The sequence below is a fragment of the Ammospiza caudacuta genome, chromosome 6 (assembly GCF_027887145.1).
Source record: "Ammospiza caudacuta isolate bAmmCau1 chromosome 6, bAmmCau1.pri, whole genome shotgun sequence".
NCBI classification, from domain to species: Eukaryota; Metazoa; Chordata; class Aves; order Passeriformes; family Passerellidae; genus Ammospiza; species Ammospiza caudacuta.
The window spans coordinates 59,089,847-59,106,270 of record NC_080598.1 but is presented as its reverse complement, the minus strand read 5'-3'; the positions used below and the strand labels follow the sequence as shown (position 1 = coordinate 59,106,270).

At 44.5% G+C, this 16,424-nt stretch overlaps 1 protein-coding gene across 1 annotated transcript in view; it reads left to right on the top strand.

The window, feature by feature from the left end:
- SYNE2 (spectrin repeat containing nuclear envelope protein 2) overlaps window positions 1–16,424 on the top strand; it is a 176,430-nt gene that overhangs the window by 144,012 nt on the left and 15,994 nt on the right. The window contains exons 101-102 of the mRNA XM_058807437.1: window positions 306–472; window positions 12,623–12,785. Coding sequence (XP_058663420.1) covers window positions 306–472; window positions 12,623–12,785 — 330 coding nt within the window. The remainder of the gene's footprint in view (window positions 1–305; window positions 473–12,622; window positions 12,786–16,424) is intronic.

Here is a 16,424-nt window from a genome sequence, read left to right as displayed (position 1 = left end):
ATTGAAAAATGATGTTAAATCAGGAAAACAACAGATAAAATTAGAACATTTGATTGCTATTTTTAGGAATACTTACTCCTGGCACTTGCAAGTCTTTAAGCTGCTTATTTTTTCATAGATTGTGAGAGAGCTTCTTCACTGAGGTTTTCTTTTTGTTTTTAGTGAGAGCTCTACGTGCTAATGTAAAACCTCAGCAAAACCTGACTTCACATCACACACGTGGGAAAAGAAACACATATTTTTCTTTTGGTATCATTGTTTTATTTTGCCCTGTAATTAAAGCAATGTTTGTGTATGTTTATCAGGACTGCATGGAAGAAATAAACCTGTTCAGTGAAAATAAGCTTCACTTGAAACAAATGGGTGATCAGCTAATCAAGGCTAGCAACAAGAGCAGAGTTGCAGAAATAGATGATAAACTGAACAAAATCAATGATCGCTGGCAGCACCTCTTTGATGTCATTGGAGCACGGTAAGAAAATTATTTTCAATGTTTTATGTGAGATAAAAGTCAGAGGTTTGTGTCCTTGACCATCAGAAACAGAGTGACATGACTTTCCAGTTAAGTTGGAATTTATTACTGGGAATACAGCTGAAAGGAATTTTTTTTCTTTTAGAACTTATTGCTGTATTATGACACTAAATGTCTTAATTTATCCAATGGTAGAGGGCAGGATGTAAGAATTCATATGAAATAAAATTTTAATGATGGGAGCTTTGTAAAAGGAAGAGTCAAAGTGATCTCTCCATTCCATGTGTTGAATTGCAACCTAATTTTAAGGCAGCGTGGTAGTTCATTTGAGCTTTTTAGGAGAGCCTCCTATTTTAACACAAGCCTCTCTTTCAGTCTGTGTCTGAATGCACAGAATTTAGGAGTAGATTCTATTCTGTCTCTGCAGACAGATTTATATGATAATGTTCCTTTTTTACATTCACAAGTGTTTGAAATTTCATTTAATACCAGTGCTATTTCTTTACTCAGTCTCCCTCTTAAAAACAACTGAAAGACTATATGAGTTCCTTTTAAATTCAGGATTTTCTGTATGATGGTGAAGTGAAAAATACTGTCAGTTGAAATGAAAACCAAAACCTGCCCAGTCTAGGCAACAACCTCCTCTTAATGGATTAAGCATCTTTATTATAGTTGGCAGAGTTAAGAACATCATGATCATTTCAGTATTAGCCTTACTGAGACTATCCCATTTCATTATTATCTCTGAGTTTCTGCCACAGCTTGGGATGAGGATGCTGGGCTGGTCTTGCCTCCTGCTGAATTTGTTGATAATCCAGAAATAATAAGGCCAACACCAAATTGGCATTGGTCTCAACTTCTCTCCCAAGGTTTTGTTCTGCCTGTGATCCCCACTCTGGGCTCTCAGCAGCTCTGTTGCTCAGTTAAATTTGGGACAGATAAGGTGGTTCTGCTGTGACAATGTAGTGCTAAGTGTGCTGGGCCTCAATCAGGAATGAGATCTGAATTAATGGTGACACAGGAGCTGTGAATGGTTAAGCAGAGGCTGCCTTCTCAAGATCTGACACTGCAGATAGACTTGCAATGGTTGTCTCAAGGTGTCTGGTTTTGATCTGGTGTAGGAAGGCAAGCTTTACTTCAGTAACAGAACTTTTTCTGTTCTCATCTGATAGTAATGTGTCACATTTAAAGCTTTTTTGTGATCATTTTTTGTGCTGCTGTATGTTGGTTTTGAATTGTAGCAATTTTTAAATGCACTGTTTTAAAAGTGAGGTAAGCATGGCACATTTCTGGTGATCTTTAGGAAAACATGCTAAAGAACTGAGGGGGCGTTTAGAGAGATATCTGGCAACTGTATTCCAGTACTCTGTAACCAGGTCTTGTCTGCCTGATGTGTCTTAAATATTTACCTTCAGGCAAGTGTGCAGTGGTGCTTTGAGGTACATTATTGTGGATTTGTCTAGAGCATCAACAAGGCTCCCAGGATCTGGTTTCTAAGTGGATATTGCAGCTACTGGGGAATTGTTGTGATGCTGTATGAGTGTTCTGTGTAATTAATTCCAAAATGTCTGTAACATGCCAGCTTGTGATTTCCATCAATTTGATGCTCAGGACCAGGGTAATGAACTGGAAGGACCTGGTAAAATGTGATTTTAAGCAGCTCCCTTGGTGGCCCGAGATTATCAGCTATCAGCCAGCCCTGTGGGCTCTGCTGGTCCCCTCTGAGTTAATAGTAAGAGAGGTTCAGCATATGGCAGTGTTTTGTAGCACTTCTCCTCCCTCACCTAGTCCACCTTGCTGGGGCAGGCTCTCAGCTGCTCAGTCATGAGTAACCACCAGGCCAGACACTCAAAGCAGACTCTGAGTACACTCCTAAGAGTTTATTTTGCCCTGTTATGACCTTCCAGCTTTCTGCTTTGAGTTTGCTGCTATGGTGCTGGCTTGCCACTGAGATTTGATGTCTGAAGGAATTAAATTAGACATCAGTTGACTGAAGTGTCCACCTCACTGAGGTGTGTTTTGGGGCACTCAAGATGAGGCTCCTCCCCTGCTTTTGAGTAGCCTCTCTCAAGCTCAGGTGATGGTGGGGAGGCAGCAGCTCAGCCCATCACCAGTGTGACACAAATTGGGCATCTTTGAGGGAGAGCAGAGAGGAGCAAAGAGCCTTGGGCTGGAGCTGAGGTGAGGTGTGGGTTGTGATGCCCTGTGCTCACAGACTGTCCCCTTCTCGGTTTGCTTTTGCAGAAACTGTTAAAAAAATTGTATTGAGGCTGTGTTGAAAGAATACCTGCAAAGGATAGTGGCAGAATTGTGTGGTCCCTGCTGGATTAAGCCATCATAGTCCAGAGATCCTCTCACAGAGTGTGGAGGCTGGAGGGAATGGCACAGGGGCTGTGCATCCACTGCAGCCCTGCAGATGAGACTGGGGCACTGCACAAGTGCTGCCACGTCTGCAGACCCGTGCAAAGCCCTTTTTATTGGGCACTGCTTCATTGCCTGGGGAAAATAAGAGGAATGGAGGAGATGCCTCTGGGAAGGAGTGCCACAGGGCTTGGAGGGTTTGAGGGTAGGGGAATGCTCCTGGAGAGAAGTGACAAATTTTGACTGGCATGCAGAGAAAACCTTGTCTTTCTCCTGAAAAAAAGTTGCTTGTAGGAACTTATTTTCACAGCACATCCATGAAATGAGGAGGTGGTTTCACTCCTGTCTTTTCACATTAATAGCTGTGGCAAGTAAAATTGAAGTGTAAATTTTCTGAGGTTTCAGGTGCCAAATCTATGACCACTTGAAGCTCTTTTCTTGACAACTTCAACAATTTCTGTTAAACACACAATGAGCTGCTACCTTTATTTGTACTTGCACTTGGCTCCCAGTGGCCCACCCACCATCACAGGGACAAGGACCAAATTTCAGTATGTCCTCATGGCAGGCCAAGATTTGGGAAGGAGGTGAACTACAGAGGCAGGCACTGAGTAGGAGGAAAAAATGTATATTGAATAGCTGTGTTCAAGGCCAATTCTTTGTTTTTGGGCGTGGAATCTGTTTTGTTGATGGGCACTTTTTGATCCTGTGGTTCAAAAGTGAAAAATAACTTGTATCCACAAAGGAATCTAATTGAGATTTATTGCCAGCTTCAGTTCTGTGGTTGCAGATATCCCCATGGCTGTCCCTGCAACCTGTGTAGGATTTTGTTTTCTCTGCAGTGCAGTGCATGGCTGTGTGATACCAACATGAAACCAAACCAGCCTGGAAGCCAATCAATGCAGAGAATTCCTCCTGATAGCTTATTTCACCTTTTTAAACCAATAAACGTCCTGGGACAGATGGGCAAATTAGGTGAGCTCCCCATTTAGTCCTTGAAGTGATTCTCTTAGTTCATGGTGACAAGCACAGATTTGCCATATGGCTGCACTTGCAGGACTTAACACTTTCATTATCTGCCTGTGCTCAGCCTGTGTGGTGACAAAAGCTTTGCCTCGTGTGTTGCACCAAGCCACCGTCTGGCTGCAACTTGGAAGAGTCTCAAAATGTTAATTTTCATGGGATAAAGTAACCATCAAGGCATTAGCATGCCAGGAGAGGAGAACAAATGAATTCTGTCCTGCTCAGAAGATACTATTACCACAGGGGGTTTGTGCTGGCTCTTTGTTGAGCGATGGGGAATAGAAACATACTAACAGGCAGAAGGGAGCGTTGTGCTGACTGTAAGATGGACACGGGAAATCTCTTGTTTTTGTTACTGAAGCAGTAGGAGGAGGAGTGCACAGGCTGCCTGAGGGTGGTAGACAACCAAAATCTCATTGAGTGGGATTTACTTCCTCAGTATGCTCTGGGACAGCACACCAGCGCCAAGCACCAACAGGCAAGGACTAGCAAGGAACTGTGTGCATGGCATGTTCCCTTTCCTGGGCCATCCAGCACTGATTCTGACTCCTCACTTTGCTTCCCAGCCCGGTGAAAAGGAAATGTTTTCCTTCTGCATTGCTGTTTGCTTGGTGCCTGCAGTCGGGCTGGAGGAGCACCCCGTGTCCCTGGAGGGTGTCTGCACTGCCTGGAGCTGTGCTAAGCTTTGGGTGCTGCTTGAGCCTTCATTAAAGCCACCAGCTTCATCAGGGGCTGCCTCCAGGAGTTTTGGGTCTGCAGACCCGTTTCTGCAGTAGCTGATGCTGCATTTCTGTAGCGCTGGGCATCTTGCAGCTCTTGCCAGTTGTTGCCAAGCTGTGAAAAGGAGATGCCGTTTCTCAGCTGCTCTGGCTACAGGCACACTGATGTGTTTTCTTACTTGTTGGGTCTAGTCCGTGTTTTCAGCCCTGTGGCGGAAAGCAAAGTTTTTGTGTATGTAGCAGGACTGGGTTCAAATGACTGTGACCTTTAAAGCAAGCATGAAAATTCAGGGAAGCAAGCAAGGTCAAATGTGCCTTCTCATTCTTTTAAATGCAGCTATCCTTAAGCTGCCAGCATCATTGAGTTGTCCAGAAATCTTAAACTGCCACACTCAAGTCAGCCCTAACCTTCCTTAATAGAACTTGGAAGATTGAAGGTGTTTTCAGCTCATTTCCTGCATACCCTGGGGCACTGAAATTCCCAAACAGACTGAAACTTCTCAGGTTGCAAAAAAAAAAAAAAAGGAAGCAGTTGAAACTCTCCAGTGACATCACCTTGTGCTGTGCTGGGGGTCCAGGGAGGCTTTATGGGGAGTGCAGTGAGCTGCCAATTCCCTCTCCTCCCTTGCACCCTCACTGTGTCTGGGTTGCCCCAAAAGTCACTCCAGCACCAGCAGGCCCCAGATTATGGGTTTGGGGTGCAAGTGAGTTCACAGCACACCCTTCAGCTGGTCTCTATTTATTTTCCACCACATTGGTTACCCTTTGGCAGGGCAGACAATCAGGCACCATGTGTTGGTGTGCTGTCCTACCCTGTGGCAGCCCGCAATCAGTGTGGGTGCACTCTGGGCTCAAAGGTCTTTTTAAATTGCTGCAGATCAATACTGCATGGCAAGGGAAGCAAAATATGCTGCAGGGAGGCCTCCCCAGGTAAACAAGGCAGCAATGTCCAGCAGAATTGTGTTGGTTTGTGGCAGTAGCACTGTAAAATCTCATTCTTGGTTTTGGTTTTTTTTTGGTATACAAAAATATGTGGATGGTTGAAATATCACTCACAAAGTGCTTGCTTTCTTTCCATGTTCTCTTTGTCCTTTGAGGATTACACTTCTCTTTAGTGTAAAAGCTGTGACAGAATTCATTATTGTCTCAGGCATGATGGTTGGGCTTATTTTGGTTATGCAATGTGTGCAGGGAGCAGGGCGAGCTGGCAGTGCAAGGGGAGTCCTTGTCTTCTGCACACCATCTTCACTCCCAGTGTCTGCCTGCAAAGCTGGGGGTTATTTCCCCATTTACTCAGGTCAACCATTTCAAAGAGTGGTTTTGAACCACTCTAGACAATAAACTGTGAAGGTGACTGGGCATGGTTTACCTATGCAAATGTCCTGAGCCCTCTCACAGTGTGCTGTGTCCTTGCAGGAACTGTGTGTTCTGCCATGTGAGCCATCAGCAAGTCAGTACAGGTCTGTGGAAAATTACCTGAATACTGAAAAACCTTTGATTTCAAAATCATTCTTTGCATTTTTTGTGGGATTATCACAACTTCTTTATTTTTTTTCTGATCTTGGCTGGGTGGGGAGCGACTTGTAACCCAAGGTTCTCCGACTTCCACCTTTTTTTTCCCACCCCGTGATCTCTGGCAGTCATAACAGACAGAAATCATGACAGTGTGTTTTTCCACAAACGAATGATATCATAAATGAAGATTAGGGGTTATTTTGCCTCCTGGCATAACAGGCTATTTGCAGTGGAGGCCTTCTGCCTGGTCTGGAAGGTTAAAGAGAGGACAGGTTAGTGTGTGGGAGATTTAATTCGTACTTAAATACCTGGGCTATAATGGTAAAGGCGAGAAAGCAGAACGCAGGGGAAGTAAGGATACATCTTTGTGCGTGGTGCCTGTGCGTGGATGTACGTGTGCTCGTTTTTTGGGCTCGCTTCAGACTGACTCTGCTGCAAATCATCCGGGTCTGAGGCTCCAATAATCCCCGTTTCTCCCAAGAAATGAGCACCGCATCCACCTTTCCCGGTGCCGGAGGCTCCAACCCGCAACCTTTTTGTCGCCAGCCGCGGGCAGGCGCCCGGCGTGCGCTTCCTCCCGTGCTAACAATTCTCCCGTGTCAGAATAAAGCCCGGGTGGTTTTGTTCTGAGGAGGGATGCGGCCGTTCGCCAGGTAAAATCCCAAGGCAAAACGTAAGGGTTAAAATAGGGGGGAGAGAGATAGAGAGAGAGAGAAAGAGAGAGCGAGCTCCGGTGTCTCCCCAGCTCGGGGTCGGGGAGGAGGAGGACGGGCGAGCCTCCCCCCCACAGCCGGGATGCTAAAGCGGCGAATAAATAGGGCATCTGTGGAGGAGGGGTTTCCTCTGCCATGCCTGCCTGCTCGCACAGACGGTTTCCCCCTTGCAGCTTGGGATTTGCAGGCTGAGGAATGGTGTTCCCGTGCGAACCGTAAGTGCCGTGTGGGTGCCGGGTGCCGGTGGGGTCTGGCGGAGCCGCGGGGGGAGCCATGCGATGGACGTGCCCCGCTGCTGCGGCTCCCTGAGGCCAGCGGGTGAGTGAGTGGGAAGTGCGGCACGGCAGCAGCAGCAGTTGTGCTCACGGGCCCCTGCCTTGCGATCAGCTGCGGCTGGGGCTGGTATCCGAGGCGCCGGAGAGCCTTGACAAGAACCTTTTCCCCCCCAAAGCCTCCTGCGCTTCTCCGTGCCCGCACACAGCCCGGAGCACGGGGCTGCTGGCACGGCCCCGGTACCGACCAGGAATGGCCTCGCCTTCCATGGAAAGGCCTCAGATTTGCGATCACCTCTCCAAAGCGCGGCTTTTGTCCCTCGCACGGTTGTTCCCCCTGCGAGTCACCGAACAAAGGTTCCTGGGCTGTGCATCTCATTGCTTGGCCGCTGGTAAACAATCCTGTCAGCTGGCAGGGCCATTTCAGCCCCTCCTCCTCCTCCTCCAAAAGACATGCACGGAGTCGCTGTTTCTGGTGACATTTGCCTTTGTGAAGGAGAGTTTGGGACAGATGTTAGCATGTTTTTCGTTCTTTCAAACGCTAAAATTTGAATGCTGCTATTTACCTTATTTGAGCTTCCCCCCTACCTTTTCCTGCAGGACTTTGACAGCTAAAGCCATACAAAATGCATGTCCTAATGCAATTCTTTTTGTTTGTGTGAATACATTTCAATCAACCTGGAAGCTCCTCCTACTGCTAGGTAATTCCTGAGTAGTTACTACAAATACACTGTGCAATGAATTCTGCCTGAGACACTTTAATGCTTTTCCCTTGTAACCCAATACTGGCAACTTCATTGTGGGTATTAAGACCCAAATCCAATCTCGAGTCAAGTCAGTTAGTCCTTCTGTTCACTTTTGCAGCCAGCTTGTAGTTATAATCTCCTACTTTTGTTCTTTTTTTCTGCCACTTCTATTGTGGTGTAAAGATTAAAATATTTTAAAACTGGCTTTGTTTGGCTTATTCCAGGCAACTTAAGCATGTGTCTGAGTGCTAATCAGCGTGGATTTTTTTAGCTTGGCCCATTCCAAAAGACAAGGCAAATCTGAATTTGTCAGGGTTTTTTTAGATCAGTGGTGATACTGCTATTGTATTTTTTTGTATTGTTACCTTTTTTTTTTTTCTTTCTGGAGGCATGTGGAATTGTGGCAGGTGAGTTCTCAGTGGGAAGTGAACAATGGATAAGTAGGAGTTTTTCCTGTAAACAGGAAGTTTTTCCTGTTGGACCAGTCTCAATTAGCTTGAGATTCACACTTCGTAGAGAAAGAATTCAATCAACAATGGTGACACCTTCCACCCTCAGCAAGAAGCTGGTTTTCTTTGCTGCACTTGAACTTTTAGTGCTGTTAATTCACTGTGTTGGGTGATTGGTACCTGGATCTGGCAGGAAGCTTTTGCCCCCAGGCTTGGAGGCTTGCACTGTGCACTCCCACCCAGCTTCCAGAAGGGCTGTGTTTCCCCAGAAATGGTCAGCATACATCTCAAAAGAGTTCATGAAGTTTCTTTCATGCAAAGATCAGGTGATTTGTAAGAGTATTTTCAGGGTGCAGATATGCATCTGAGAATGGTGGTTGCAAATGAAGACTTTTGTTGATTTGTTTATGTAATTAATTAATCTGTTTCACTCTTTTCTTTGAGCTGTAGCCAGGCAAATGACAGTTGCCTGTGACTTTTGTGCAAGCTGAGGATGCTCATGTTTTTCATTCCTTTACCTCTTGTTTCAGTTTAGACCCCTGCCCTTTTCCTTGGGCTCTGTGTCTGCTGACAGGAGCAGGTCAGCCAATGTGAATGTCTGGACAAGGCTGCCTTCCCATTTATGCACTGCACTGGTGTGAACTTCTCTGAGGTTTTTGTCTTCTTTGGCTGCTTAGCTCAAGTTTGAGATGAATGGCTTAAAGCATTAAAGGTGTTTAAATGACTGGCAAATGCCAAATTCTATCGAGAATAAATAACAGATTAAATTACTTAATTACAATGGTGTTTCTAGTGGCAATTGCTAGAAAGTAAATACAAGCCCTCAGTTCCACAATGATGCTGTCTTTGAGACTGTTGCTTCTGGTAACACTAGGAGATAAAGATCCTCATGGTGACATTCATAACTTGAAAATCAGAGTGATTTCTAAGCCAAAATAATACTGGAGTGGTGGTGCCAAAAGCCACACTTAGATTCTAAAACTGTTCCTTTTAAAATATATCAAATGTACTTTCAGTCATAAATACATTTATTTATAGTCTAATATTCTTTGGTTTTGCTTTGGACTTCCTTGGCTGTGTTCACCTATCCACAATATGCAGACTGAAGAGAGATGTTCAGCACCCTGTGAATTTTTCTGTAATTCAGCTTAGGGATGGGAAGCAGGTGGATACAGGCAGAGAAGGGAGCCCAGGGAGGCAGAGATGATCTGAGCAGCACAGTAAGCTGTGGTCTCAGCAGGTCAGCTGTGCCATCAGATGGTCCCTACATGTGCCTGTCTCCAGAGCAGCTGTGGGAAGCGCCACAGGACATGCAGGAGGTGAATTGCCACAGAATACAGTCAAGGACAGGGCAGAGATCAAGCCTTGCTTTCCTCCTGACTGGCCTGAAGTCTTGCAGAGTTAATAATGCTACAGTGTAGATGTTTAGCTCAGACACTTCCATCCTGTGCTCAGCACAGAGCCTGTATTGTCCATCTCTCCAGGGAAAAGGCTTCCTGAGTCACCTGCCTCTGGAGGGCCACATGCCTTGGGAGTCACTGGCCCTGCTGAGTGTTGTAACCAGCCAAAATAACTAATGGGAACAGGGCAGAGGAAGAAGTTCTCCTGGGTAAAATAACTGCTAGCCCATGACAGCACAAGAAAATGGAGCAACAACATGTTCATTGAGTATTACTTAATATAAGTAAGTAGTACTTATATTAAGCAAAATCAAAAGCATCAAGATTCATACAGCACCTGTTTGCTTGGGAGCCAGATGCTGTCTGCATACAGGGTTGAACTTGGGACCAGAGTTCTGAAAAAAAGCTTGTTAAGAAAAGCAAGAGCAGCTAAATTCTTTTGTCATCCCCTGGTTTCCTCTCAGTCAGCTGCAGCAGTGGAAGATAGAGTCTGTGTAAAGGGGCAGAGGCAGGTGCTTTGCATCAGAGTCAGCAGCTTTGTGGGTGCAAGGCAGGAACAAGCTGGACCATGGACTTGGGCGAAATCCTTCAGGCTGGCTTGCAGGCTTACATCAGTCAGACAATACTAATTTTACTTTTGGAGAGTGCAAAGTTGCTAAATTCTTGCCAGGAGCTTCAGTGTAGGACTGTGTTCTTCTTGCCCTCCTTGTAAAACAACTGAAAGTACTGCCTCGTGCTTCTGGGACAAGAGGTGTAGGGGAAACTTTCCATGCTGCTAATCCATATGAGACCCTGAATTTTCTGGCCTTACTGTGTAAACAGTAGGACTGAAATCCAGCAGGATCATTCCCACATCTCCTCCATAAGTGCTTTACTTTAAATCAAGTGTCTGGCTGACGTGTGTATCCTCTTTGGTTACCTTAAGGTTGCTAATAAGATCAGTTGTTGCTTACAGGGTGGCATATTCATTATGGATTAGGTGTCCTGCATATCTTCTGTTGTTGTATCATCAGGCAGTTGCAAAAGCCATTCATTACAGACAGTTTGGACCACTCTCCTCTAAAACTTGCCAGGATAATTTGGCAGCAGGCAGGACAGTGGGCCAGGAAACTGTCCAGGTGCCCTGTGTGGGCACTTCTGCCTCGGAGCAATCTGTCCCTGCCTGCATTACATGAGATCACATCCCTCAGCCTTTCCCAGTCCTGTGTTGCCAAGTACACCAGGGCTTAACTCAGCCCCCTCAGCAGTCTCCTGCATTTGGGGACATGCAGTGAACCCCTTGTACAAGCTGTCCTTGCAGTGCCACTGCTGGTTTTGTTTATATGGTGACATTTCCCAGCCACTGTGGCCAATGAATCAGAAATGTTTCAGCCTTTTCACAATACAGACCTAACTTTTTGTGCAGCACTTAACTTAAACAATTGAGACTCGTCTTGGTAGTTGTTGGACTTTGCAGTAGCTAAAGGTTTGATTTGTAAGTTTGCATTTTAGAAATCACATGCAAGGTTCAAAAATTGATCCTAAGGCACAAGGACATAACTAGAGATCAGGAGACCAGCACAGGGAAGCAATGCTGGCTAAGAAATGGGCTCTCCCTAGGACATGGGTGGAATGATTTCATCTGACTTCAGAGTCTGCAGTGTTGATATTTATAGTACTGCAGGGTAGCCCATTGCAGTTCATAGGGAGAAATATGTGCTTTTTGGTACAGTTCATCTCATCTTGTGATCTGGATGTTTAAAACAGGTCTGATACAAGTAATGATTTTTTTTTCTTCATTATCTACCAAGGTCTGGATGACAAGCTCTGAAATAAGTCTGAAGAGATAAGTGTCACCCTGGTGTTGCCCTTCTAGTAATTTTTGTTGGGAATTGCAGTAAATGAGAATTTCAAGAAAAGTTTGAGAGCAGTGAGGTAGTTCACCAGATATTCCTCCAACACATGGAGACAAATTTGCCAAAATATAAAATACCCAAATGCTATGTGGGTAATTTGAGGGGCTGATTTGGGGGTTGGACATGGGAATATGCTGCTAAGGCTAGAAGTAAAAAAAAGTTTGCCTGCAGTTTTAGAGCTGTGCTACAAACAACTGTAAAAAAAGTAAGTGGTCTCAATGGTTCATTTGCTTGTCCACTGCACAAGTCTCCCTGGCTATTTGATATTCTCCACCATCAGGATTGGTTTTTTAAATTATTCACCTGTCAGGAGAGTCTGGCATATCTCTGCATGTTTGTGTGATGTTTAGATGAGCTTTAACATTGTGGTGCTACAAGTTCTATAGTAGCTGTTGTTCAGGCCTTCTCTCCTGTTGGCATCCAGAGGATGCTGAGGTCCTGGCACAGGTTGCCTGGCCAGCTGTGCATGGCCCATCCCTGGAAGTGTTCAGGGCTGAGTTGGATGGGGCTTGGAGCAACCTGGAATAGTGGAAGGTGGCCCTGCCCATGGCAGGTTAGAGCAAGGGCATCTTTCAGGCCCTTCCAACCCAAACTGTTCTGTGATTCTGTCAGGATGTTGGACTGGTGGTTTGTGCAGATTTTGCCTCTCTTGGCAGAGTGGTATCTTGTTGATTAGTGTGAGCCTGTTGGTTGCTGAAGATGACACTGAGCAAAATTCACAGCAGGAAAATCAAACCATAGATACCTGTTTTAGTTTAAGTGGCAAATTATGGTACAAATTTCCACTTAGATTAATGTCCAGTGCTCTCTAGCAGATGAAAATTCACCTTGCTTATGTAGTTTCATTAAAGCCTTCACCCAAGTCCTGCTTTCAGCTGTAGAGCAGGGTCCTGCTGAGCCAGTTTAGGTAGGCTTTGACTAAAACACGGCTCTGATTTACAGGCAGCAGCTTGATGAGACATGGCTTCATAAAGCCATGCCTGTCATCAGCTCCTGCCAACATCTTTTCCACTGATTGACCATCTTTGTAACAAAATGTTCTTCCTGATTTACTTAGGGTGAAGAAACTGAAGGAAACATTTGCTTTTATACAACAATTGGACAAAAACATGAGTAACCTTCGCACCTGGTTGGCCCGGATTGAGTCTGAGCTTTCCAAGCCTGTTGTTTATGACATCTGTGATGACCAAGAAATCCAGAAGAGACTGGCAGAACAGCAGGTGGGAAATAGCAGCAGCCAGAGTAAATGAGCTGAGATGCTGCTGATTGGTCCTGGTATAAAATCACCTGTTTCTTTTCTTTAGTGAGCCCTTCTGACTGTTTGCTTTGCATGGCGTGTTCCTGCCAAGATGCGTTACACGGAAAATTTTTATTTGCTTGCAATTATTTCGGTATTGTCTTGAATTACCCCCACATCTCCCTGCCCCCCTTCACCCAAGGAAAACATGCAAAATACAAACAAAAGCCAATTTGCTCAGTTCAGTACAGCAGACTTCCTGAGGACTGGGCAGGGCACAGACAGTGGGCAGAGTACATGAGGATGACTTCGACTGACAAGGCGTGAATGCTGCTCTCTGCAAAGAGATGGGATTTGCTGTGTTTCCCTCACTGGCTCCAGCTCTTGTCCCTTCCTTGCAGACAGCAGAGCAAGCTTGGCAGAGCAGGATGCTTGGGCTTTGGAAGGTGGATTTGTGCAGACACACCTTTGGCTGAGGTTTGATCAGAGGCAGGCTCTGAAGTTCCCTCAGGGCTGGGGGAGCTGGCGCGTGAATCCTGCTGAGACAACAAGTGTGAACCAACCCTGCACTGCTGGCTGTTTGTGGGCGTTTATCCAAGGCAGTGGCTTACTGGGGGATCTTAGGAGAGGAGTTGCATAGTCCTGAAGTAAATTTTGTCTAGCCAGCAGCCAGGCAAGGAAAAGGAACTTCTCCAAAACACAGACTTGTAGGTGGAGTCATCCTTTGCTCAGGGCTGTGCTGTAAGTCTGGCCAGGTTCTAAATGCTTGGCTGTCATCTAGCCTTTGTGTTAAACAGCAAAACTTGCCCAAAAACTAAAGATCAAGAATAAGTCTGTCAAGTTTGGAAGCTTGAACTTTTTATGGCATCTGCCTTTAGGAACACTTGGTATCCTTCCTATCCTTTTCATCTTTTCTCTCTGGTTTCTGCTTTTGTGTCTAAGGATCCCTGAGTGACCCAGACCTGGGGACTCTGTTCTCTGCTGGTTGGTGTGGCTGTGCTTGTACTCATGTCCCAAATGTCACAGGAAGGGCCAGCTCCTCTGTGACAGGGTTGTAGGTGGCTCTCACTGTGACTGCACTGCAGGAGCTGGTCAAACACCAGGAGCCTTGGCCCTGCACCGCTCATGGTTTCATCTGCATTGTGAATGGTCATGTAAACAACAAAGAAATATTTTCTTCCCATTCAAACCTTTTGCATTCTCAAAGGCCATGATAAATTGCCAGGCAGAGCAGAGCATGAAGCACAAAGGAATTGTGTCCAAACTAATTTGTTTTTATTATGAGCATTCAAGATTTAGCTCGCTATTAGAGCCATCATTTGCTGCTCAGAGCTACTAACTGCTTAATTTTTTTGGATGCTGTTTTTAAATACAGACCTCTAGGCACCTCTAGACTCTGTCTACAGTAGCTTTTTAGCAGGCTGAGTATGAGAAGACTGTGCTGACTAAAAAGACCACAGTAAAAAGAAAAGCTGTTTTTATTCTGCATTAGTGAAACATTTGTCTCAATGAGACAAGTAAAAAGATCTTTCCTGGCTTTAGCTGAACAATTATTTCAGCAAGAGCAGAGCAATGGTGAGAAATATGCCCTACAGGCTTCTTTTATTTGACATCCATGACTGGAAAAGCTTTACCTGTGCAGTCTTGAATAATGAAATTTAAAAGCCTTGTGTATGCACAGAGGTGTTTTATGGCATGTTTGTTCAATTGAAGGATGACGATTACAACATGAATAATATTAATTTTAAGATTGCAAAGATGTTTCACTAATGCAAAAATCTAGCAGTGTGTAGTCTGTTAAAGCTCTCTGGGCAATGCTATGCAGAGCTGAGGGAATGGTACCTCTTGGAGCTCCATGTATGTTCCTCTCCCTTAGTTTGTTATGTTTGTCTCATTTAATGCAGTCAGGTCACTTGGAAAACAGCAAGGATTCTGTCTAGGCTCTTCCATGAACCCAGGCATGGCTTGAAGTAATGAGATAGTGTCAGCAACGTTACCATTAGAATTAATTAAATAAAATTACATGTTAGAATTAATTTAATCTGTGATCAGAATTCTCATTTTCGCTAATACACCTGTAAATCCAGTGAAATTTAATTAATTCAGAAGACATTCTTCAGGTACCAACAGTGAGACAGAGCCTGCTCCCAGCTGTGGAGCCTGTGTTGAAAAGACACTGATGCATCTTGCTCAGTAAAGAGCTGTGAATCCCTAGTAACCTGTAAAAAATTCTGTTGGACGTCCTTCTGGCATTCTCATCCATGTAAAGAATTTCACTTATACATTTTTTTAAAGCTGTTCATTACTAGAAATCCCAGAAGCCATATTTTGACCATTTTATGGCTCAGCCCTTGATTCAGGTACCCATGTAACCACTGAGAACTGCCACTGAGTGATTCTCAACTCCTTGCAGCTTGTTGACTTCTGGGAAAAATCTTCCTTTGTTCATTTTATATTTACTACAAGCTGTGTCTATTTTGGATGGTTTTATTTGTTTTATTTTGTTTGGGATTTATTTTTTGAAGTCTAGAGCAAAACCAGTTCTGCTTCATCTGTTGACTGAAATCAGTAAATACCATTTAATGGGAACTCCAGTTTACTTTTGTCAAGAAAATACTCATTTGTGTTTGTTGCTCTAGTGTTATTCAAGCAAAAGTCTCTTCATATATCCTTCATTAGAAAAGCCAGAAATGGGTTGAAAAATGTCATTGTAGTGGCTATTGTCATTTTATTAAAATTTAAAGTTGATTGCATAGTGCAGATTTACCTTTTCAATAAAAAATATTTAGATAAGGCTTTTTTTTTCTGTCTTTCAATTACACTGACTTCAGGAGTAGTAATGGGTACAGGATGAAAGGCCAGACTATTGTGGAGGGAAGTGCAGGCTTTGGAAGAGAATCCTGTAGTGTAGATTAGTCAAAAGGTCTTTTCCAGACCCTTTAAAACACTCTGTCAGAAGAGAAGCCCTACAAGAGGGATTAAGAAAAGCAGTGTACCACCAGGTCCTTGTGTACTGTGTTTGTGTTTCATGCTGCAGCCTGTGATCAGTCAATAAAAAATGCAAGTACTGCTCTAGGAGTTCTCTGATGAGAGAACTTTCAGTGTGGTAACCTGATATAAGACAGTCTTGTGCTGTCAAAATTAATAAGAATTTATTTACGGTATAGGTAAGGTTTGGATTTTGAATGCACATTAAAATTGTCCAGACTGTTAATGAGAAGATTGAGTTCAGACTGAGACACCAAAGGTGGACAACCCTTTTTTTACATGTTGACTCTCTCCTGACCTGTGTCATCTGCACAACTCATCCTGCAAGTCTGTTTTAAAGCTAAATCAGCTTTTCCTGACATGGGATTTGCTCTTTCCCCATCCTCTGCAGCATTTTGAAAGGGCATGGGTGGCATGTAGCCACACGTTTCCTTCCAGTGACACTGTATGTTTCCTCCCACTGACACTGTATGTTTCCTTCCACTGACACTGTATGTTTCCTTCCACTGACACTGTATGTTTCCTTCCACTGACACTGTATGTTTCCTCCCCCTGACACTGTATGTTTCCTTCCCGTGACACTGTATGTTTCCTCCCACTGACACTGTATGTTTCCTCCCACTGACACTGTATG